This window comes from Micromys minutus, assembly GCF_963924665.1.
Source record: "Micromys minutus genome assembly, chromosome: 1".
Lineage (NCBI taxonomy): Eukaryota > Metazoa > Chordata > Mammalia > Rodentia > Muridae > Micromys > Micromys minutus.
Window position 1 is genome coordinate 150911433 of NC_137969.1, and position 23816 is coordinate 150935248.

At 38.3% G+C, this 23816-nt stretch overlaps 1 protein-coding gene across 5 annotated transcripts in view; it reads left to right on the forward strand.

Annotated features, from left to right (window-relative positions):
* BIRC6 (baculoviral IAP repeat containing 6) overlaps positions 1-23816 on the forward strand; it is a gene marked incomplete at its 5' end in the record, with an annotated part of 154276 nt that overhangs the window by 100656 nt on the left and 29804 nt on the right. For all 5 annotated transcript variants that reach the window (XM_080927706.1, XM_080927708.1, XM_080927707.1 and 2 more), the window contains 14 exons: positions 175-431; positions 647-755; positions 1039-1260; positions 2244-3021; positions 4574-4717; positions 5295-5424; positions 7105-7236; positions 7976-8143; positions 9050-9223; positions 11482-11678; positions 13386-13686; positions 15607-15824; positions 18098-18262; positions 19632-19800. In XM_080927706.1, the coding sequence (XP_080783832.1) occupies positions 175-431; positions 647-755; positions 1039-1260; positions 2244-3021; positions 4574-4717; positions 5295-5424; positions 7105-7236; positions 7976-8143; positions 9050-9223; positions 11482-11678; positions 13386-13686; positions 15607-15824; positions 18098-18262; positions 19632-19800 (3164 nt within the window). The remainder of the gene's footprint in view (positions 1-174; positions 432-646; positions 756-1038; positions 1261-2243; positions 3022-4573; positions 4718-5294; positions 5425-7104; positions 7237-7975; positions 8144-9049; positions 9224-11481; positions 11679-13385; positions 13687-15606; positions 15825-18097; positions 18263-19631; positions 19801-23816) is intronic.

Here is a 23816-nt window from a genome sequence, read left to right on the forward strand (position 1 = left end):
AAGTTGTTCTATAGGTGCTTACATAGTACCTATTTCTATTAGGTCTAATACAATAATCTCATTGGGGTATAACAACGAAGCAATAAAGTTGAAATTTATGCAATAAGTTTATGGAAAACATCTGTAGTAATTTGAGCTACTTATATTGCCACACATGTACTTTCTACATTTCAGTATTGGATGGTTACGGTTATTACATCATTGCCTTACACATATAAGTGATCTAGAAGGGATGATGGCCAGTGCAGCTGCCCCTACTGCCAATCTGCTACAGACTTGTGCTGCCTTACTGATGTCGCCATACTGTGGGATGCATTCCCCCAACATTGAGGTTGTGCTGGTAAAGATTGGATTGCAGTCCACTAGAATCGGCCTGAAGCTTATTGACATTCTCCTGAGAAATTGTGCGGCATCCGGCAGTGACCCTACAGGTGACTATTGACTTTACTCTTTGAATTCTCACACACCTGCGCAGTAAAATACTGGAACTACGTGATGTTTGGAATTCTTTCTGGAATGAAGTTCTTATAAAGCTTTGCTACTTTTAAACTTTTTTTATAATTTACAGGTGACATTCAATGAATAACTTAAAAAGCATATCTTTCCATTTTAAACTAACAACCTTTTTCTTTTTTCCTTGGCTAAGATTTAAATAGCCCTTTACTTTTTGGAAGACTGAATGGACTTTCCTCTGATTCCACAATAGATATTCTTTACCAGCTGGGCACCACTCAGGACCCTGGAACTAAAGACAGGTATACCTGTATACTGTTTTATTTAGTCACAAACATAGTTTAGTGAATTGAAATTAATACTTTCCTTTTAGAAAGCTGCACAATGTTTAAACAAATGAATATACTGACATCTGTTCATATGCTTTACATGATAAAATAATATGTTTAGATATATTTTTGAATGCTTTTGAGCTAAAATAGAGTTTGTAGTCAGTATTACATTTGTAAGAATACTTCACATGTAAAGATATTATCTGTATCAAATGTCAGTTGTGGCATTACTGGTCTTTCTTTACATTTTAAGAATTCAGGCTTTGCTAAAGTGGGTCAGTGACTCTGCAAAAATGGCTGCTTTGAAGAGAAGTGGCAGAATGAGCTATATGTCCCCGAGCTCCTCAGCTGTCGAGTATGGTCTCCTCATGCCGTCCCCGTCTCACCTGCACTGCGTAGCCGCGATTCTTTGGCACAGCTATGAGCTGCTTGTAGAGTATGATTTGCCAGCACTGCTGGACCGAGAGCTCTTTGAGTGAGTATGAGTGACATCTACCGTTTCCTTATGTGTGCTAGAGTTACTGTGCATTTTTCTAGAGTATTGTATCTGCTTCTCTAGTTGTTTACTGCTCTAAAGGTGATGGGATCTAAGAGAATGGAGCCTAAAAATGAGGTGCATCAGACAGTTAATTCTGATCTGAGGATCAGAAGAGGCACCTGAGTAAAGAATACAGCCACAGGGACAAACCACACGTGGCGAAGACATATTTTCCCATAGAGGCACATGAATAACAGCAGTGAGGTGAACTCACCGCGACCCACTCCACATGGGAGCAGAAAGAAAACATGCTGCAAGAGCGATTCTGGTTCTGAAGAAACTCAGAATGCAAGGCTTTGGTTTTCCTGGAGCTTTCCCACAAGCACACAGAATTCTCGCACAACTTGATTCATGAAATGTATTCCAACAATCGTTCATCTTTTTTTTTTTTGCTAGTAAGGAGACTTCAAAAATAACAAATACAAAAGGATACTTGACATGTTCTTTAACTGAAGCTGCACTCCAGCCTTTTTTGTTTTAAGATTGATAGTGATATTGCTAGTTTTTCTTTAAATCAGAAAGTTTTGCGAAAGTGTTCTAGATTTTGCCTACGTGCTTCGTGTTATCCCCAGTTGCACTGTCGGCTGCAGTTTTCTTTACTGTACAACTGTTGTGTACAACTATATACTGTGGAGGGAAAGTATCATAGGAAGTTTGAGATTGGCAGGAATGGTTGCCCATCTCTATTTCTAGAACTGGGAGAGAGGAAGTTGGTGAACCCAGTGAATTCCAGGACAGCAAAGGATACAACAGTGAGACCCACCCTTTTCAAAATGGAAAGGAATGCAGTTGGGAGGGGGGTTGAAATGTCAAGTAAACTCTTAATTTTTTTTGTCATTATATTTAATCTCCAGTAGGAGTATTTCAAGCAATGAATGTTTTCCTAAAAACAAAACATGTGCTATCTTTTTTTTCTCCAGGTTACTTTTTAGTTGGTCCATGTCACTTCCATGCAATGTGGTTCTGAAGAAAGCTGTTGACAGTCTACTTTGCTCCATGTGCCATATACATCCAAATTATTTTTCTTTGCTCATGGGCTGGATGGGCATTATCCCTCCTCCAGTGCAGTGTCATAGACTGTCCATGACAGATGATAGCAAGAAACAAGATCTGAGTTCGGCACTGACAGATGACTCCAAAAATGCACAAGCACCTCTTGCTCTCACCGAATCCCACTTGGCAACTCTTGCTTCTTCTTCTCAGTCCCCAGAAGCTATTAAACAGTTGCTAGATTCGGGGTTGCCTTCCCTTCTTGTGAGGAGTCTGGCTAGTTTTTGTTTTAGTCATATTTCCTACTCAGAAAGCACTGCTCAGTCAATAGATAATTCCCAGGACAAACTCCGGCGGCATCATATTCCACAGCATTGTAATAAGATGCCCATCACAGCAGACCTAGTTGCTCCTATTCTTAGGTTTTTGACTGAAGTTGGCAATAGTCATATTATGAAGGACTGGCTTGGTGGTTCTGAAGTCAATCCACTGTGGACAGCACTTCTGTTCTTACTGTGTCACTCTGGGTCTACTGCTGGAGGACATAATCTAGGGGCGCAGCACAGCAGCACAAGATCAGCTTCTCATTCCTCAGCTGCTGTGACAGTACTGACTACCCAGCAACGGACAGCCATTGAGAACGCGACTGTTGCCTTCTTTCTGCAGTGTATTTCATGTCACCCTAGTAACCAAAAGCTGATGGCACAGGTAAGACAGCAGAGCCCTTCTTAGACTTTCTCAGGGGGCTTGTTAATAGGAGAAAGCACTGCATTTTTGGAATTAGTTAAGCAAGGGCCACATGGTAATAAAGCTTGGGTACCTACAAGTATCAGAATCTAGGCCACAATTGACATATCAATGTCTTTTTCCCTCTCCTTGAAGTATATGCTCTCAAAATACATTGCTTTTTAGGATGAGGTGACTGGAAATTCATAGGCATTCTAGCTACAATCTGACTCTTCCAAAACTCCCCTAGTTAAAGAACAAGACTAAAAGAATGTATTTTTGTTGCTGGAACGGGATTGCCTATTAAGTATCACCAGACTGATGTAACTGTTGGTTTGTTCTGATCACATAGACATTAAGAATAGGTTTCAGAAGAGGGGCTCTGAACATTATCATAGACCGTTTATTGTAGTAAGTCTCTGTGGTCAAAAATTGTTGCAAGTTAGAATTGTTTAGAGTAAGTATATTTGCAGGTGCTTTAGTTTGGTTTGTTGTTGACTTTTGCAGCTTTGTGGCTTTCATGAGTTTGGGCGAGTTTTTCAGTATACAAATCAAGGCTAGTATTGGGGGCTTTTGAACACAGACATAGTGTATAAACACCTTAGGATACAGTCTCTCTGAAATAGAAAACAATGATGAACCGGGAAAAAAAGTTCTTTTCCTCCCTGTTAATGGGGATTGCTTATTCCTGTCATTCTATTAATACAATTTTAAATTTTTGTAAATATAGAACGACTTGAGTTTGTTGGCTAGAAAAACAAGGTACATTATTCTCATAGTATTGTTATTAAACAAATATATCTCTGCTTAATATAACTAGTTAAAATCAAATGCTTGAACTATAAGCTTGAACCAGGGGCATAGTTAAAATTTTTACAAGTTTGAATTGTGCTTTGTAGACTGGGTTGCTATGGTCCTTTTACTTGTGATCTCATTATCATCTGTTTCATATTAAGACTGTTTTGATGCAAAACCAGTTCCCATACCCACTCACACTCTCAGTTTTTGTTATGTAACCTGGGCTGGCCTCAGACTCACAAAGGCATGCCTCTTGCTGCTGGGATTAAGGCATGGGCCATCTGGCAAAGCACTTTTCAAAAAGTAATTTTTATTATAACTGGATTAATGTTTACTAAAATCAGTTTTGGCTAGGCCTACTCTTATGTGAAAGATCAATAGCAGGCATTTCTTTCTGCTATTGACAAGTTTCTCAGCTTGTTTTTTTGTGAGTCAGGGTCTCTGTAGGCTTGTAGAATTTGCTATGTAGACTAGATTGGCCTTGAGTTTGAAAGACCTACTTCCTCCTGAGTTCTGAGATGAGAGCTGTGTGCCGTCATGTTTGCTGTTTTCTTACCCTCTCCATTGTCATCTGCCTCTGTATTTCCATATTTTAAAAGATTTACGTTCTTATTTGCAGACTTGATGAATTAAAATACATTTATTTGTTAATCCATATTTTAAATCTCTGGTTTATTTTTTCAAAATAAAAACCTGCAAATCTCCAATTAACTTTAGAAATTTCTTGCCTTCCCAGGTTCTCTGTGAACTATTTCAGACAGCTCCTCAAAGGGGTAGCCTTCCAACTTCTGGGAATATTTCAGGGTTTGTACGAAGACTGTTTCTACAGTTGATGCTGGAGGATGAGAAGGTGACAATGTTTCTTCAGTCACCTTGCCCAGTGAGTGGTCTTGGTGATTACTTTCTTGCCCTTATAACTCTTACATACTTTCTAGGGGGAATTTCTACCTTGTATGTATGAGTGTCTTGCTCAAATGTCTGTGTGCAGTGTGTGTGCCTGATGACACACGAGCTTTCGACCCTTAGACCTGGAGTTAGGGTCTTGTGTGCTGCTATGTCGGTGCTAAGAACAAACCCAGGATCTCTTCACCAGTGTTCTTCACTGTGGAGCCATGTCTCCAACTTCTCCTTAGTAATGCAGCAGACTGAATCGAGCAGCTTGTATTTAATGACAGTAAGTGTCATTTAGGATGACTTGCCATATTCTCTTTATTAGAACAACAACTACCATGTTTTTAATAGTATGTTTTGTTTTGCGGGCACAAAGAATATTTGATACCATTGGTACTACCAATTTATAAAGCTGATCAACAATTTCTAGGCAAAGCATGCCAGAAATATGTAAAGGACACAAGTTATGCTTTACTGAACTTCTTATTCATTCATGCCTTTGAAATTGATTCCTGATAGTATGTATCCTAAAACACTCACTTCTAAATTAATCAATTTTTCCTCAGCTGTACAAAGGGAGAATTAATGCAACTAGCCACGTCATCCAACACCCAATGTTTGGAGCAGGCCATAAGTTTCGTACTCTGCATTTGCCAGTCTCAACAACACTGTCAGATGTTCTTGATAGAGTCTCAGGTAAGTAAGACTCAAGTCTTAAGTTTTCTCTAACCCTGTTTCATACATTTGAACCTGAAGAAAAACATTTATTTTTAGTTTATGTATGGTTGTTGTGCCTGCATATGTATGTCTGTGTGACATGCATGCAGCACCTGCAGAGCTGAGAAGAATGTGTGTCAGAGCCTCTGGAACTGGAGCTAGAAGCAGTTCTTAGGCACCATGTGGGTCTTCTGTAAGAGTAGCAAGTACTCTCTTAGCCACTGAGTCATTTCTCCAGTCCTTTATAACTTTATTTTTATTGTTTTAACCCCCTCAGAAGTAATTTCTTAACCAGAAAATTCTAAATATCTTCATAGCTTGAAGACGGAAACATTACTAATTAAATCAGGCAATAATGACTTATGTAGTTATGATGTCAGCTATGTCTTGTGATGCAGGGCAGGAGCTAGAAATGCTCACAGTCGGCTGGAAACCTGGAGGATTCCCCACACATAACCGTGTGGTTACATTAGTATATAGATGGCAGGTTTCAAATTAATGCTTGTTTTCTGAATCTGGAGGTAAAAGTAACAAATGTCTAAAAGTGAAAGTAAGAGGAGTAGGCACACCTGGTCACTCGGTTCGCAGTGATGGTGAGAAAGCAGAGCAGCCTCCTTCTCCAGGTGTGTAAGCTGTAAAGCAGTGCATTAAGAAAAAGGCTGCTCTTTGGTTCTTTTGTCTTTCGAGATGGGATCTCTCCATGTAACAGCCCTAACTATTCAGGAACTCACTTTTTGTAGACCAGGCTAGCTATGAATTCAGAGATCTGCCTGCCTGTGCTGCCTGAGTTCTGGGATTACGGCATTGTGATCATCAGCTTTAGACAGTTTATTGCCTCTTACAAGTTATAGTTATTCAGTGAATAAAATGATTTGGGGGGTGTAAGAGCTGCAGTTTTCTCTAGAGATGAGCTTATGAGAAGGACACATTCTGACCCTGAAAACAATTATGTATACATTAGCTTAAAAAGTAAGCTGGTGATATGTATGTTGTAACATAAAAAAAATAGTATCTATCTATATTCTTAAGAGGGAGACCAATGTTTTCTTGGGAATTAGTGAAGAAAAAGGAGTCCTGATATCATGTGAAAATCCACAATTAAGGACAGCTAGAAAAGACTGGGAAGGCCCTCACTTTAGCAGCACATATTAGAATCAAAATGATAAGGGGACAATTAGGAGCCCTGCACGAGGACAATTGTCAGTTCTTGAAGAAAAGGAAAAAAGTGGGAACTTGTTAGCATTTGTAGGTCGTAAGTCAAACTATGTGGGTGAAATTGCTCACTATTATAAAATAAAGTAGGAGGATTTTCTTTAAGTCAGTTATGGTGCTTTATACATGCAAAAGAAGTTTCTGGAGTCTGAGGCAGGAGGATCACTAAAGCCTGGGAGTCAGTTTTCAGCATCAGAGTGAGGCTGTGTATTCCTTATAGCCGACACAATTGTTTATGTAAATCTGCAGTTCTTCCCTGCAGCTATAAGAAAGAGTACAATGGAATGCTAGTATGTTATGGTAACTGCATGTTAAAACTAGTTTGTTTTTGTTTTTTATTTTTTGATTTGGATATGACAGCTTATCTTTTAAAACAAAACCAATGCTGTTGCTTTCCTTCTGGATGGTGTAGAAAAACACTGTATTTTAGACAGTATTGTCTTTCAGATACACCGAGTATCACAGCTAAACTTATTAGTGAGCAAAAAGATGATAAAGAAAAGAAGAACCACGAAGAGAAAGAGAAGGTTAAGGCGGAAAATGGATTTCAGGATAACTACAGCGTTGTTGTTGCTTCTGGTATGCTCTGTGCTTTGTCGTCTGTACTTCCACATCTCTGGTTGTCAGTAGACTTATTCAACCCGGTCATTGCCCAACGATTGCTTACTGTACTCCACCAGGAACTAAACATGTATGACTAGCATACAGACTGAACTTTATTCTGATAAAGTGAACTTATCACAATATGAATTATACCTGAAAAATCTGCTGATATAAGTACTTTTGTGTAACATCCTTCTTTAAGTACTTGTTATAAATAAAGAGAATTCCTGGTTTTCATTTATACTGTTTCATTTCATAAAACATTTAAAAGCTTAAATGTTCTAAAAAATAAATTTCTAGTATTAGATTTGGAAAAAGAAAAATATTATCAAGGGTGACTGTTAGTTTCATAGGTTTTGTTTTTCACAGAATTGAGATGCTTTTAGTTCCAATGAAAAGGCTCTGCATTTAAAAAAAAATGTATGCAGTAAACAGAGGATGAGAGAAAATGTAAAACTTAAGCTTGCTCCTTGATCAGGATATTGGTGGACTTGCCCTCATCATAAATTAACATGAGGTCTCTATTTTCCAAAACCTGTTTTTGCTTGAATAGCCATGTGTATCTAATAATTGGTGACAGCTTGCAGTTTTCTTATTTTCCTGGCAACTATAGACAGAAAGCCAAAATTATTTGTGGTGCACCTAAAAGATGAGATAGAATTGGAAGTGTAGGTGCTAGATTAGTGATTAAACTTAACCAATTATTATCTTTTAGGGCTGAAATCACAGTCCAAACGTGCTGTGTCATCTACGCCACCTCGCCCACCATCCAGGAGGGGAAGAGCAATTCCTGATAAAATAGGGAGTACATCCTCAAGCGCAGACACTGCTAACAAAATAATCACCGTCCCCGTGTTTCATCTGTTTCACAGACTCTTGGCAGGTAACAGTCATGCTGAGTAAACATCAGAGCAATTCTGAAAGTTAACAATCACACATCACGTGTTTCCTCTGTTACTTTGAGCTAAATGAAATCCTGCTGAGGATTTTTCACACACATTTCCTTTTAGGAAGAAATGAAGTGCACAAAAAATAGTCTTTTAAATGTCTGTTTCAGTGACACAGTTATTTTTTTCTCACTTTTATATCTCCTCTGCCCTTGCTTTGAGCACAGAGGGTAAGGTGGAGAAGTAGCATCAGGCAAGTTTTGTAGGTATAATTCTAGCCAAGAATTTCAGGATAGAGCACTGGTAATTATCATATTCTTTCCAGATAGAACGCTTTGACTGATGCTTTTCCTTTGTTTCTGTGATGTTCATTATTGCTGTGCCATACTCTTATGCCAAGTAATGCTTGAGTAGTGTCCTTTCTTAACTAAACATCTTACGTTTATAGTAGAGGTCACAAAACTTTGACCGGTGGGTTATTTACAATGTCTCTTTGTAGATAATATTTTATTATGTTTGCCCTTGTTTAATGTACTATTCTTAGGTAGAGGTTGTAATTGCAGTCATGTGAGCCCCATATCTTAAAATATTTGTTACCTAAGCCTCTATGAAAATATTTGCAAATGTTAGATTTTAGAATATCTGCTCTTTCATTTGTTTGACCTTAGTATTCTGTAGATATTTTTTCTGGGTATTAATCTATATGTATGTTGGAAACAGTTGACTTTTGTAGACTTTCCAATGGGTAATTTAACATTTTTCTGAAATAGGTATATTTACCAGACTCTTACCCCTGATTTAGTAAAAAAATAATGGGTTAGTTAACAAAGTCAAGCCAAGTAAAAATGTGCCCCTCCTTGTTTCATATTAAAATGTATGTGATTTTTTTTTTTTTTTTAAAGGTCAGCCATTGCCAGCAGAAATGACCCTTGCCCAGCTTTTAACTCTCCTCTATGACCGGAAACTTCCTCAAGGTTATCGTTCAATAGATCTTACTGTTAAATTGGGATCAAAAGTCATTACAGATCCAAGTTTGTCAAAAACAGACTCTTTCAAAAGACTCCACCCTGAGAAAGGTATGTATTTGTACGTGACAGCCCATTGGTGACAGGATGGCTGTGTGGGTAAAGCGCTGGGTGTGTGAGCGCAATTGTCACTTTGCTCTCCAGCACTTACACACTAAAGCTGAGTGTGGTGGCTCCCGCTTGTTATCCCAGTGCTGGGACGTGGACCAGCCCGTCCTCAAGGAAGTGAGGTCAGTGGCATCTATGAGTGACAACTGGGGTGGCCTCTCCTAATACTCACTTTCAAGGCCAAAGGAGGTGATTTTGCTGTCCTCTAACTAATGACTCGAGTTAAAATTGACCAGTTATTTTCATATATTAACTAAATGGTACTTTTTTTGTCAGTGATTTGAGCTATTTGTAAATTTTGAAGGCTATTTCAATTTGGGAACTTAATTTGTCTTAGACCATTACTTCAGATGGTTATATATGGTTTCCTTTCTAACATTTTCTTGAGAATTACAGTTGCCATTTTATAATCAAGTTATAATCTTAATTTACTGGTCCTTTATATTGAACTGCTTTCAAAGCTCATACAGATTTTCTGTATCTATCAGGAGGATCATATGTTTTATCCTGTTTTACTTGTGTAGTCCATTACATAATTATATGTGTACATATGTTACTTCAGTATAGATGAGTAGGACAGAGTGTGCTATTCTAATTTCTCACTGTGTAAATGCTGAATAAATATTTCATTTCATGACATGAACATTTGATCACATTTAAACTTTTTAATTTTCGCATGATATAAGTTCAGTTCTTTTGAGACTGGAGAGATGACTCAGTGGTTAAGAGCACTGACTGCTCTTCCAGAGGTCCTGAGTTCAAATCCCAGCAACTACATGGTGGCTCACAACCATCTGTAATGGGATCCGATGCCTTCTTCTGGTGTGTCTGAAGACAGCTACAGTGTACTTATACAAAAAATAGATAATTCTTTAAAAAATTTCAGTTCTTTTTTTTACAGGCGATTTGTATTCAGTCGTAAATCTTTGTTTATTTTCTTCCATCAAAGTTTCATCAGGGTTATTTGTAACTTTCTTAACTCTGTCCCATAAACTTTCTTTAACTTTTTAAAAAATTTTATGTGGATGAATGTTTTGCATGCTGTATGTATGTTCACCGTGTGTGTGCCTAGTTCTCGTGGAGGTCAATGAATGAAGTTCAGTGCTCTGCAGGTACAGGGGCCTGGAGGCTGTCATGACGATGCTGAGAATGAGACTTAGGTCCATCCGTTTCCCTTTCTTCCTTTCTTAGTTTACAAGGTCTAGTTATTGTTTGAACATACTATGCTTTTTGTTTAACCAGATAAATAACTTAAAGGTAAATCAAAATTGCATATTTTTTGGTTATTAGTAAGAGAAGTCATTGTCATTCACTTTTCCTAATTATATTGGGTATAATTTATGTATATTTATGCAAGGACTCTTTTGGGTGGTCTTTTAGAAAATAATTATTCTTAGAACAATGTGCTATATGAATGTGTTTCTAAAATTTCAGTTTACTTACAAATTACATATAGAATCAAGTTTAAAAATCTGGATTTATTTTCATTTAAAGGATCTTGGTTGGAAATTAATTTTTTTTCCTTTTTATTCAATCTTTTTTTTTTTTTTTTTAAACACACTCCAGCTTTTATTCCCTTCTTGGTCCACCCTCCAACTCTTCCACATCCCATACCTCCTCCCTGCCCCTCTTTCTCCACCAGACCTCTAAACTCCCTGGGGCCTCCAGTCTCCTGAGGGTCAGGTGCATCTTCTGTGACTGAACCCAGCCCCAGCCGTCCTCTGCTGTATGTGTTGGGGCCTCACATCAGCTGGTGTGTGCTGCCTGGTTGGCCCAGTGTCTGAGAGATCTCGGGGCTCCAGGTGAATTGAGACTGCTGGTGGAACTGGAAATTTTATGGTTCACATATGCTCCACAGTTGATTTTCACTCAGGCTGTTGGTCTGTGATCAGAAGTTTAATGACTTTACAGTAGGTTCTTCAGTTCTTTAATATAACAGAACCCAAGTACTGATGCTACTTGTGTTGTTATGTTGTTAGAGCCTGTGTGTGTGCGACAACATGCACATGGCGGCCAGGCCTCCTTTCCCTGCGAAGTCCTGGGCTTTGACTCAGGTCAGGCTTACACAGCAAGGACTCTGAAGCTGCTAAGCATCGTCCCACTCTTGATCTTCTTTGTACAGTACATGTTTTTATAAATGAAAGCGTATTTATACATTCATGGGTTGTTTCTTACATACTGAGTTTTTGTGTATTACATAGATCATGGAGACTTGATTGGTAGCTGTCCAGAAGATGAGGCTCTTACCCCAAGTGATGAGTGCATGGATGGAGTACTGGATGAGTCTTTGCTGGAAACCTGTCCCATTCAGTCACCGTTACAAGTTTTTGCAGGAATGGGTGGACTAGCGCTTATTGCAGAGAGACTGCCTATGCTCTATCCAGAAGTGATTCAGCAGGTAAGCTAAGCCTCTTACTACCCTGCATCATGGCATAGTGAGTGAGGCTTCCTGATCTGTAAGTTACTTGCAATAACCTTTTAGGAATATTCTCAGCCTTAAAATCTTTAATCACCGGATAAGTGACAGATTGGCTTATATAGAATATATGAGGATCAGCTGGGAACCTCATTTCACTATGACTTTCCCCTTGATGTTAATGCTATCTATGGTCATCAAACTAACATTCTCTTCTCTGTGTGTGGCTTGGATGTGGTATTGATTGTAGCTATTATTGTAAATGAGAGTAAAGTAGTAGTGGATCACTCATATTCATGCCTTATTTAAGTAATGTTCTTTTTGATACCATTTCCAGTGTAGATAGTTTTAAATCATCAGCGTAGCCACTGCAGTGTTTATCCTGTTCTGTCATTTGATGTGTACATGCTTTTCATGTTCTTTTATGTTAAAGAACCGTTTTGCCAGTTGTCCCTGGAATGTTCTTAAGGGACAAAGAAAATTTCTGGTGGCTATACCTGCAGTTTTAGCACATGAGAGCCATGCACAGAATGCCATCTTGAGGTCATTTTTGGGCAACAGATAGCAAGACCTTTTCTCAAAAGAAGAAAACAAAACCAATGTATTTTTCTTTTTTTCTTTTTCTTTTTTAATATTTTTCTTTTGCATGGTTTAAAATATGGTCTACAACAGTGGTTCTCAACCTGTGGGTTGTATAACTCTTGGGGGTTACATATCAGATCCTGCATATCAGATATTATGTTATAATTCATAAAGGTAGAAAATTTTTAGTTTTGAAGTAGCAACAAAACAGTTTTATGGTGGGAGGTCACTAGAACAGGAGGAATTATATTAAAGTGTTACAGCATTAGGAAGGCTGAGAGCCACTGGTCTAGGGTTTTATATGTATTGTCTTGTCCTTGTAGTCAACTTCATAATCGTTTTTGATGTTTAAAGGGCTCGGAATAGATGTTTCAGCATGGAAGCTCACTCATATTAGTATACAAGAATATACATGGATAACTAATTGATACGCTCTTCCCTAGGGAAGACTGTTTCTCCTGCTCTCAATATTCCTTAGTAGTTTTTTGTGTGGGATTGAGACCTCACATGACTTCCCCTACCCATTTTGGCGTGTCTGTTGGTATTATCCTTATCCAGCTCTAGTTTGGGTAGTCATGTTGGTTAAGACATTGTGGGTGTAGCTTCTTATATTTTAAGAATCTCACAGCAAACTCCCTGCTCCTTTGTCTCCAGCTCCTAGGGACATGCTGCATTCTTCTGGTCTCTAATAAAAACACAGTATTCACTTACACAGATAGCTACACATATACATATGTTTTTTTTAAAGGATCTGAATATCCTTGCACATGCCTTTAGCACCACCTCTCTGACAGTAGAGCTAAGTGGATCATTGCGTTCCAGGCCAGCCAGAGCTACATATAAAAATAAATTCATTAACAAAATAAAATACTAGTATGAGTGAGTCCATTAGTTTGGCGAGGTACAGGTTGTTTGCATGTCTTGACGTTTGTCTCTAGTATTCTCACTATGAATAGGAAAATGCAGCTCTAACATAGATGCACTTGGTAGATACTCCCGGAATCATAGTCTTCTTGGTACTTATTACTTCATTTTTAAAACATAAACAGTTCATTTGTAGCCCAATGTTGACCATGAAAACAGGTAAACACTTGTCTTTTTCTTTAGGTGAGTGCTCCAGTGGTAGCATCCACCACTCAGGAAAAGCCAAAGGATAGTGATCAGTTTGAGTGGGTGACCATAGAGCAGTCAGGGGAACTGGTCTATGAAGCTCCAGAAACGATTGCAGCTGAGCCTCCACCTGTGAAGTCAGCGGTGCAAGCCACTTCTCCCATACCTGCCCATTCTTTGGCTGCTTTTGGATTATTCCTTCGTCTTCCGGGCTATGCTGAAGTGCTCCTGAAAGAGAGAAAGCATGCCCAGTGCCTTCTTCGATTGGTATTGGGAGTTACAGATGATGGAGAAGGCAGTACGTATTTACAGTTACTACTGAAATTTGCCAACACATGCACAAATAGGCTGGATACATTTGTCTAGATTATTGTCTGTTCTTACCTATGTGTTTTGTGGTAAAGCTGTTTACATGTTTGTTATTGGTATTGAGTTCTTTGATATTAAGTATAGTAATCCTAAGAAATTTCATAATCAGTTTATAAATTGCATGCCAAGTATACAATTTGTACTAAGTGACATTGGAATAATATGGTCGGGAAGTAGTAGGACTATCTTCTAGTCACTGTAGTAGGAAGGGTGAGAGCATACTAACTCTGGCAGATTAGAGGGCTGGAACCTCCCCAAAGGTGTGAGGCCATTTCTGTACAGCTCTGTACGTGTGAAGTGAAGCTGCTTAGCAGTTTGGGGTGCTACTCTGAAGGATGGGCGGCGTTTAGTTTGGGGAGGGTATTTCAGAACAAAAAAAGTTGCAAGCATTGTTTGGAAGCTCAGTATATGGAAAGAGAGGAGCTAACTCCTTAAAAATCTATATGAAAGGCACTTTTTAAAAAAGATTTATTATTTATAAGTACACAGTTGCCATCTTCAGACACACCAGAAGAGGGCATCAGATCTCATTACAGATGGTTGTGAGCCACCATGTGGTTGCTGGGATTTGAACTCAACCTCTGGAAGATCAGTCAGTGCTCTTACCTGCTGAGCCGTCTGTCCAGCTCATGAAAGGCACTTCTAAAGAGTTGTGATGGTGGCACATGTTTGTAATCCCAGAGCTCGAGAGTTGAGTTGCAGAAGGATCAGGATTTCAGAACTCCCCTTGACTGTGTTCACAGTTCAGTGGTAGCCTGGAGTATAGAAGAGTCTGTGAAGATAGAGAGCTTCCTCTAAGAAAAGGTATTATAGGAAACAGATTATAGAGAAGTATAGAATACCAAATATGGATTAAACTTTATTATGAGCAATGGCACTATAAAAAAAGACACTCCCTCCCCCCTCCCTTAAAGAAAATTGATCTGGTGAAATGATTGAAATACTAATCTTGGATTAGTGTTTGAACAAGGCCAAAGTCCAGTCTCCTGCTCTACAGAAACAAACCAAGGAAATAGAAACAAAAGCTATAAGTCTGTTAACAGTATTTTGATCAAAGAGGAGAGAACTAAGATTATATATATATTAGTTATCAAACTATATAATAAACACAAAGCTATAATGACTGTTCTTACTTGATACTGTTACTTAATGTATTGTGAGATTTTGTGATCACAGTTGAGATAGTGTAGGGGAGTTGACTTTCATTTGGATTTCTCTTAATTGTTCACTCAACAACCATTTTACTGCCTGTCATAAGCAGCAAAGGGGAAAGAATGGACTTCATGCTGCCTTAGATTGCACACAGTGGGTGTGAGGAATGGTGTTGTGATGCATAACTGCATTTCCGCCCCACTCGTTCTGTGCCTCACTGCTTGTGTCTTTCACTCCTTTCTGGTGTGAACAGCACGGAGCTGCTGTACAGAAGAAAATGTGTTTACTTGTCATTGCTGATAGCAGAACCACTTAAAAGGATACTAGTTACTTTCTGATTGATGGTTGTAAGAAATTTCTTCTTGGCACACTTTTCACCCAGTGTTGAGGAGGTAGAGGCAGAGACAAGCAGCTCTTTATAAATTGGGGGCCATCTTGACTACATAGAGAACATTATCTTTTAAAATAAAAAATTTAGATTTCATTTCACATTTGCTTCATAATATTATTCAGAGTTGGTGTGTGTTGTCTTCCAGAGACTTCCTTTGACATTTTAATAAAGATAACAGTAGTCTCACAATCAGCCTGCTTTTTAATAAATTTAATGATAAAACTTTGTCATTATTACTTGTGACACTCTGTGTAAGTGCTTATTAATTTCAAGTGTCTTTAATTTTAACCCTCTTTTCTCTCAAAGGTCACATTCTACAATCTCCATCAGCCAATGTGCTTCCAACCCTTCCTTTCCACGTTCTTCGCAGCTTGTTTAGTGCTACTCCCTTGACAACTGATGATGGTGTGCTTCTGCGGCGGATGGCATTGGAAATTGGAGCACTGCACTTAATTCTTGTTTGTCTCTCAGCTCTGAGCCATCATGCACCACGAGTTCCAAACTCTAGCCTTAACCAAACAGAGGTAGGGCTCATTCAAATTCTTATAAGGTACTGATTCTCAACTGGTGTAGCCCTGGCTGTCCTAGAACTTGTAGCTAGATCTGCCACTGCTGGATATAAAGGCATGCGCTACCATGCCACGCTTATGATCTCATTCTTGATTTGTAGTTTATCTTATTTCTTTGTTCTGTGTCTTTTTTCTTTCTGTAAGCCTATTACAGATTACGTTAAATTATTTATTTATTTTGGTTTTATTTTGATTTATGAGATGGGTTCTTGCTTCTTTTGTCCTTTCCTGTCCAAAACTCCTGAGTTCAAGTATTACTCCTGCTTTAGTCTCCCAAGTGCTAGGACTGCAGGCATGTTGGAGAGAGAGAGGGAGGGAGGGAGGGAGGGAGGGTGTGTGTTTGTGTGTGTGTGGGTGTGTGTTTAGGTCAGGTATACCTTGAAATCAAACTCAGGCTTGTCAGCAAGTATCTAGCCACCGAGCTATCTCATTCTCTCTTTATTTAGATTTTTTAATATAAAAATCAGTTTACTGTATTGAACTCACAAATAAAAAAATTACACCGCTAGATTAATATAGCCATTCAGACAAATACTCTCTCAGTCTAAACTCTGTGTATCTCAGTGAACCTCTGTTCTGTTAGAATTATCATTCTGAAGCCCTGGAGCTTTGCTTAGTGTCTTAACCTTGTACCGTGAATTAGATATTTATGCACTTGTCTACCACACACCAAAAGGAGGAGGGAAAATCCATGACAGATTAAAACTTAGAACAACCATTAACTTTGTATCTTCCTTCCTGACTTCCATGTGTTTCCTGTTTTCCATTCTTCCTTATCACCAATATTACCTTCTCTTGGTCTCTTTCTAAGTGTTGCATTGTATTCACACATCTATTTGCTTGCATAAATAAATGCATACATTGCAAACTAGAATTTCTATGGAGAAATAAACACATGGATCATTTTTTTTTTCTTTTTAAGATTGGGTCTCTTCATTACACTTGCTCCAGTCACATTTTGAATAACAACAAAAAATTGAGATATGTTACTTCTAGAAATAAAAGTAGTCTGCCTCTTTTTATTAAGAATGCCATTTTAGGTTTTTTAAATTTTATGTATTTATTCACTTTATTGCCCAGTGTCAGCCCTTCCTCTCCTCCCAGTATCCCCTCATGTAAGTTCTTCCCCCATTTCTTTTGAGAGGGGGAAGACCCTCTCTAGGTATCACCCCTGACTAACAACCCCCTCCTCTCCGCACACCAAGTCGCTGCAGAGATAGGCACAGGATCCACAGGCAGGCTGTAGCCTCAGGGACAGCCCTTGGTGTAGTTGTTGGGGGACCCACATGTCATTTACTACATTATGTGCAGCAAGCGGGCTTAGGTCCAACCTGTGCTCAGTCTTTGAATGATGATTCAGTCTCTGGGACCCCTCAAGCGTCTAGGTTAGTTGACTCTGTTTGTCTTCCTGTTGAGTAAGACTCCCAAGCTCCATCAAATGTTTGGGTGGTTGTATAACTTTGCATTCCCACCAGCAGTAGACGAGTTTCCCTTGCTCCACAACTTCACCAGCATGTGCCATCCCTTGAGCCATTCCTTTTCTGCAAACAGAAGTAGTCTGCCTCTTGATTGAGAATGCCGTTTTAGCGCTTTGATTAAATTTCCTGGGGTAGTTTTTTACTGGAGCCCTTAACCGGTCTGACTTACAACCTTTTCCCTTCTGTTTTCTGTTTGGTTTTGAGTCATTGATTCTTTGAGCCTTAAGTAATTTTTTTCTTTTCCTAATTCTCCCTCATTTATTCTCTCTTTCTCCTCCCACCTTCTCTTGCCCTCTCCGTGTCTCTCTCTCTCTCTCTCTCTCTGTGTGTGTGTGTGTGTGTGTGTGTGTGTGTGTGCATCTCTCCGTGTTTATGCGACTCTATGGTGTTCTTTGATTTAGCATTTAATATTTTCAAAGTTTTTTTTTTTTTATTATAAAGAATCCATTAGTAAACTTTCTCGAAGCTGGATAGTGTTTTCTAGATTAATTCATGTATTGATTCATTAGTAGGCATTTGGGATATATTTGTCCTTGCATTGTGGTGAATAGTACTGTGTACATGTGTATACAAATGTTTTTTTTTAGTACCAGTGTTCATTTCTTTGGTGTATGCATAAGAGTATCACAGTAATTAGTCTTCAATTTTTTAAATGGCCAGATTGATTTTTATATTGCTAATCTGTTGGACAGTCCCAGTGATAATTTTTTTAAAAGACAAATAAAACCAAAATTTTCCTTTCCTTAAAAGCCACAGGTGTCAAATTCTCATAACCCTACGTCAACAGAAGAACAGCAGCTATATTGGGCCAAAGGGACTGGCTTTGGCACGGGTTCTACAGCATCGGGATGGGATGTGGAACAAGCCTTAACCAAACAGAGGCTAGAAGAGGAGCATGTGACCTGTCTTTTACAGGTGTGTTTGTGAGTTTGTTCTTATTAGTTTTGATGACTTAACTTGGTTCATTAAGTATGTTTTCTTTTTTGTTGTTGTTGAGATGTTCCATGTTTTCCAGGCTAGCCTTGAACTCTGATCCTCCTTTCTTTACCTTCAAGTGCAATCATGACAGACATGCCCCAGCATTCTTATGCTTACTTTTGTTTTCTTCTCCAAATACAGTGTAAAATCCATGCCTTAAAGAATGGTCTTCCATGCTTGTAATTCTAAATATCTTCCCCCTCAGCTTCTTACCTCAGAGGAAAGTGAGGGGATACAATTATCATTTGACTTCAAGATGGTATCTACCTGCTTCTTACCCCTTTGTTTTAATATAGAACCTCTGTTCTCCTATGTTTAAAATTCAGGATTCATATTCATTCTGCACTGGGACTTTACACTTGGCCACCAAACTATACCTATAGCTCACTTTCAGTTTCTTGTTCAAATTGTTTTATAGTGATTCCAGAATCAAGCAAGTTGAAAATGGGAGGGGGCATCTTTATATCATAGAAACAAGCAGCAACTAACTAAAATTGCTGCCATTTTGAAGTGTTATCTTCTATAGTTTTAAGATGGCGTGTTCATTCTTGTACAGAATTCTAAGATTCCAGCACTCTCAAACTGAATCTATCCACTGAAACTCAGCAGTGAGGACTTGGAATGTATCTTAATAGAGTGTTTGCCTAGCGTTCGTGGAACCCCTTGATTAAATGCTCAGTACAGCATTAAGTTGAAATTGTTGGCATATGTCTGTAATCTCAGACCTGGGGAGTAGAAACAGGAGATCAGAAGTTCAAGATTGTGGTAAACTGTAGCAAAGTGAAGCCATAGTGTTTGAGTTCTGTCAGTGGTCTGGTCACTACTCACTAGCTCTAGTGCTGTCTGCCCTTAAATTGCTTCTCTTTTAGTCACATGAAGAGAACTGTTGTCCTGTTTAAGTAACCCTCAGCAGAACAGCCCCTTCCTTTCTGAAAAGTTAAGTGGAAATGCCCATTTTTAGCTCGGTTTGATGTCTCAGTTTTATAATCCCAGCACAAAGTTGAGAAAAATGAAGATCACTCAAAAATCCAAGGCGACCTGCTCAACTGGAAAACCCAACCTTGAGGTTTGCCAGGGCCTTATAGGCAAAAGCTGTCTCCAAAATAAAAAGCACACAATCAGAATATATTATATGAGAAAATTCTTTTTTCAGTTAAAAGAAAGTCTTATATTCAAACTTTAGAGTGTCAGACATTGGTTAAGTAAAAAGTAGCTGTTCTTGAGTGTGCTGAGATCAAGTATTTAATTATGAAATACATCATTGAAGTATATAAAGCTGAACTCTAATTTATTGTCTATAATTTAGGTTCTTGCGAGTTACATAAACCCCATGAGTGGTGCTGTAAATGGGGAAGCCCAAGCATCTCCTGAGAGCCGAGCCCAGAACAGCAGCGCTCTGCCCTCTGTGCTTTTGGAGCTTCTCAGTCAATCCTGCCTCATCCCAGCCATGTCCTCCTACCTACGAAATGACTCTGGTAAGTTAGTTCTCAGGACATTCTGGTGAAAATGCTGTGGAATTCTGGAAAGTATAAAATTATACACAGTTGTAACTTGAAAATAAGCTAATGAAAATTTAAGTCTGTGACACTTCCTAAGAAGAGTACAAAGTTTTTGAAATTAGATAAAAGTTACCATAGACACTTAGCCTAGTCAATGTTCAACTGATGAAGGCTTGTTTTGTAATATACATGAATATAATGAACTTTGATATTATTCACACCTTCCTTGTCTCATCACATTGCTCTCAATTCTTCCCAAGTAGACACTCTTCGACCTCCATGTCCTTTTTCTTCTACTTAAAAAAAATCTATTTAATTTGTGTGTGTTCGATTTATCAGTTCTTTATATATTTTGGTATTAGTTTTGTATCAGAAGAACAGCTGAGATCATGTTGTTAGAGGTAACCACTGTTAATTTGGTGTTGTACTCTCTTCTTGTGGTATAATAATGAATATGCTACTGTTAGTGTTATAGAGGTAGGTTGTGTGTGTGTGTGTGTGTGCCTGTGTGCCTGTGTGCCTGCGTGTGTGTATACACACGCGCACATATGTATATAGATATATGCATTGTTGGTTTTTTATATATGTTATTGTTAGCTATAGTTAGTTTTAGATTTTTAACTTTTATTTAGGAAATTTAAGGTTAGTAACTGCTTTTAGAAACGTGAAGATTTATGCAGATTCTGTTTTCTTCAGATAAATTCTGAACGATTCACCTCTTTATCAGGAATGTTTAATGAATTGTTTTCCTACTAGATCCCTCCAATAATTTGATTTTTTTTTTTTTTTAATAATCCTGAAAGGAAAGTGTATTTCTGTTGTATGTAAGTAGAAACATTTTTGTTTCTGGGCATTTCAACAGCAAATATGAGACACTATATTTAGCTAATTTCACTGAAGTGAAATTATATCTCAGTTTTTGATGATCAGCAATTCTGAAGTTATTTATTTATGCTCAGAATATGGCATGTTTTGATACTGAGTTTTAAATACACTTACTGGCCCTTTTGTCTTCTTTTAAGAAACTTGAGATATTGTTCTCTTGGAATTCTTGGATGAGGTTGCATTATAAATCTTCAGTGGTTTACAGAAGTCTCACTCTCTGTAACTTACCTCTTGACCATTTGGTAGTTTCTTTTGCTGTGCATAGACCTCTTAATTGGATGTATATTCATTCTTTAGGTTTTTATTCTTATATATGAAGGGAAGGGAAAGGCAGCTCTGCAGTTAAAAGCATTTTTGTTTCTTTTGCAAAGCATTGAGGTCCAGTTCCCAGCACCCACGTAGTGACTCACAGCCACCCGCAACGTTAATTCTAGGATAGGCACCAGGGATGTATGTGGTACCCATACATACATACAAAACATTATACACATAAAATAAGATAAATCTAAATTTTAAAAAATTGAGGAATTATTACATGATCTAGAAACCTCACTATGTACACCCAAAGGAAATAAAAAGCTAAGATAAAAAGTAAATATGTGTGTGAGCGAGTGCGCACACACATTATTTACAATAGCCACGATATATAGCTTTATCATCTAAGAATCTTTTTGGTAGATGATTGAATTATTCTAAGTGGCATATGTATTACCAATTATCGTTCAGCCACAAAATACAAAATCTTTTTATTTGCATATGGGGAAAACTGGAGACCACTTTCAACTTAAATAAGCAAGGAATATGAAAACAGTACTGCGTGTTCCTGTTCATCTGTGGACACGGCCCTGCGCTTTAAAAGTACTACTTGCTTTTGCAGAAGACTTGGGTTTGATTCCCAGCACCCTTACAGCTACTCAAAACTATTTATTACTTTAGGCACAGGGGATCTGACCCTCTTTCTGGCCTCAGGTGATGCCTGCCACCCATATTTGGTCTGGGAGAGTTGCAGTGTTTCATAACACGAAGCCAGCCTAGTTTGCAGCAGTTAAATTACAAATTTCAAACTAAACAGAAAAAAATTGAAGGATACCAGCATGTATGGAAGATATATTTTTGGAGATAACGAATACTAATCACTCATCCAGTGAGATGGTTCAGTTGGTAGAGATACGTGCTACCATACTGGAAGACCAAAGCGGGAGCGGGAGGTGGAGGATGTCCTAGAACTAGTGTAGCCCAGGCTAGCCTCAGACTCACTGAGATTTACCTGAATCATCTGTTTGTATCACCACATGTTGTTTGTACTTGTTGAATTACAGTAGTGAACATAGTAAATAGTAACTAACATTCTAATAAAAAGGAATGATAAAAAAATCCAGTGAAGAGAAAAGGTGGTAATTTTTTTCTAGAAATTTCTTGGAAGAATCTTGTATGAAGAATGTGTCCATGTTACCCTACACTTTATATACAATGTCAAAATCTGTTTGTTGGGTAGAATCATCATTTTAATCATCAGGTAACATTTAATAAGCCTGTAGTTATCACATTTGCCACCAGATGGGGGTACAGTGTAACTTTTAGGAATGTTTAAAAATTTGGGTATACTCACATTTTGAAAAACATTATTTTGTGTCCCCCCCTATTCCAAAAAGTAATACAATAAGTTGCACAGCACATTAAATTACTTGGTATTTACCTAGTGGGACATGCTAACAACCCTTAGAGTATTAGAAAGCCTTTACCTGTTAGTACTGGTTTCAAAACATTTTAGAGATAAAGAAGAAATTAAGGTACTTGTGTTTGTGGTCAGGAATCTGCAAAGAAAATCTCCCCCAAGAAGCCAGAGTATGAGCTAATATCAGAAAAAGCAGTAGAGAAATGTATGACATCCATTTGTGAGGTTGGTCTTTTGTTAAGATTTTTTATTAGGACCAGCCACTCTCAGACTCAAGTTCCTCCTGCCTTTGCCTCCTTCATTCTGGGACGGCAGAATGTGTAACATCCATGCTAGTTTTGCTAGACATGTATCTCACAGAAAATGACGTGTAGTAGGAGATTTGGGGAGTTCAGTTGTGATAAGAGCTAGATTTTACTATACTAGGTGTGTCTTCACTCTACAGTAATGTGAGATTCTAGAACACTTGTGGCGCTCTGTTGGCAGTTCAGTATCACCTACTGTCTTCCCAGCAGTGCCACGACTTGCTCTAGCAAGTTATCCATGTGAACAATTTAGCATTAGCTCGGTGGATACCACAGACTACTTCCGTGTCATCATTTTTTTTTCATGTCTGGTTTCTGTCTTGCCATCCAATCTAGGATAGCCTGTTGTGTATAGTCATCATATTTCTTCATTGTCTTGTGATATCTTAGAATGCTTTTGTTTGTCGTGATTATTACATTTGCTAAGAGAGCTGGTTAGTTTCTTCCAAGATTTCTCACTTTGGGGATTCTTTTATCCTGACTAGAATAGTGTTATGGGCTTGAATAAAAAATACGAGAAAAATAGAAGTAACACACCCAAAGAGAAATGAATTTCTCTCCCCAGCAATAACTAATTGCCAATAACTCTTCAGCAGGGGTGAAGTCTCATCAGCTCCTCCCACATAAGTGCAGGAATGTTGAGTGACTCTCTTGTGCTGGTAACTGTAACTGTTGTAAATTCCTCAGTACAGTGACCACATTATTTCAAGAAAACAGCTTGTGTATCTCCTCCCACCTCTGCCTCTTACACATCCTTTCTTCCATCTCTTTCATGATGCTCTCTAAGCTTCAGGAGAGTCACTAAAGGTGTCCCATTTAGAACAGTCCTTATTCTCAGCACTTCGGCTAGATATGGATCTTTATGTTGACTGCTGCTGACCAAGATCGAGAGTGGTGCTAGACTATGGATATAAAGAAAATTAATATTGTTATCATTATTGTATTTTTTTAAATTAGCTTACAAGGTAGGGTGTTTCCTAGGGCTTTTATACAGGCTTAGTTTTTACTAGCCCACTATGTATTCCTTTCTCTTCTCATCCTCCCCCTCCCATTCCTACATAAGCCTTTTGTCCCCAGTAGTCACATCCACATCTACTGTGAATTTTGTTTTCTAAATACAGACTCAG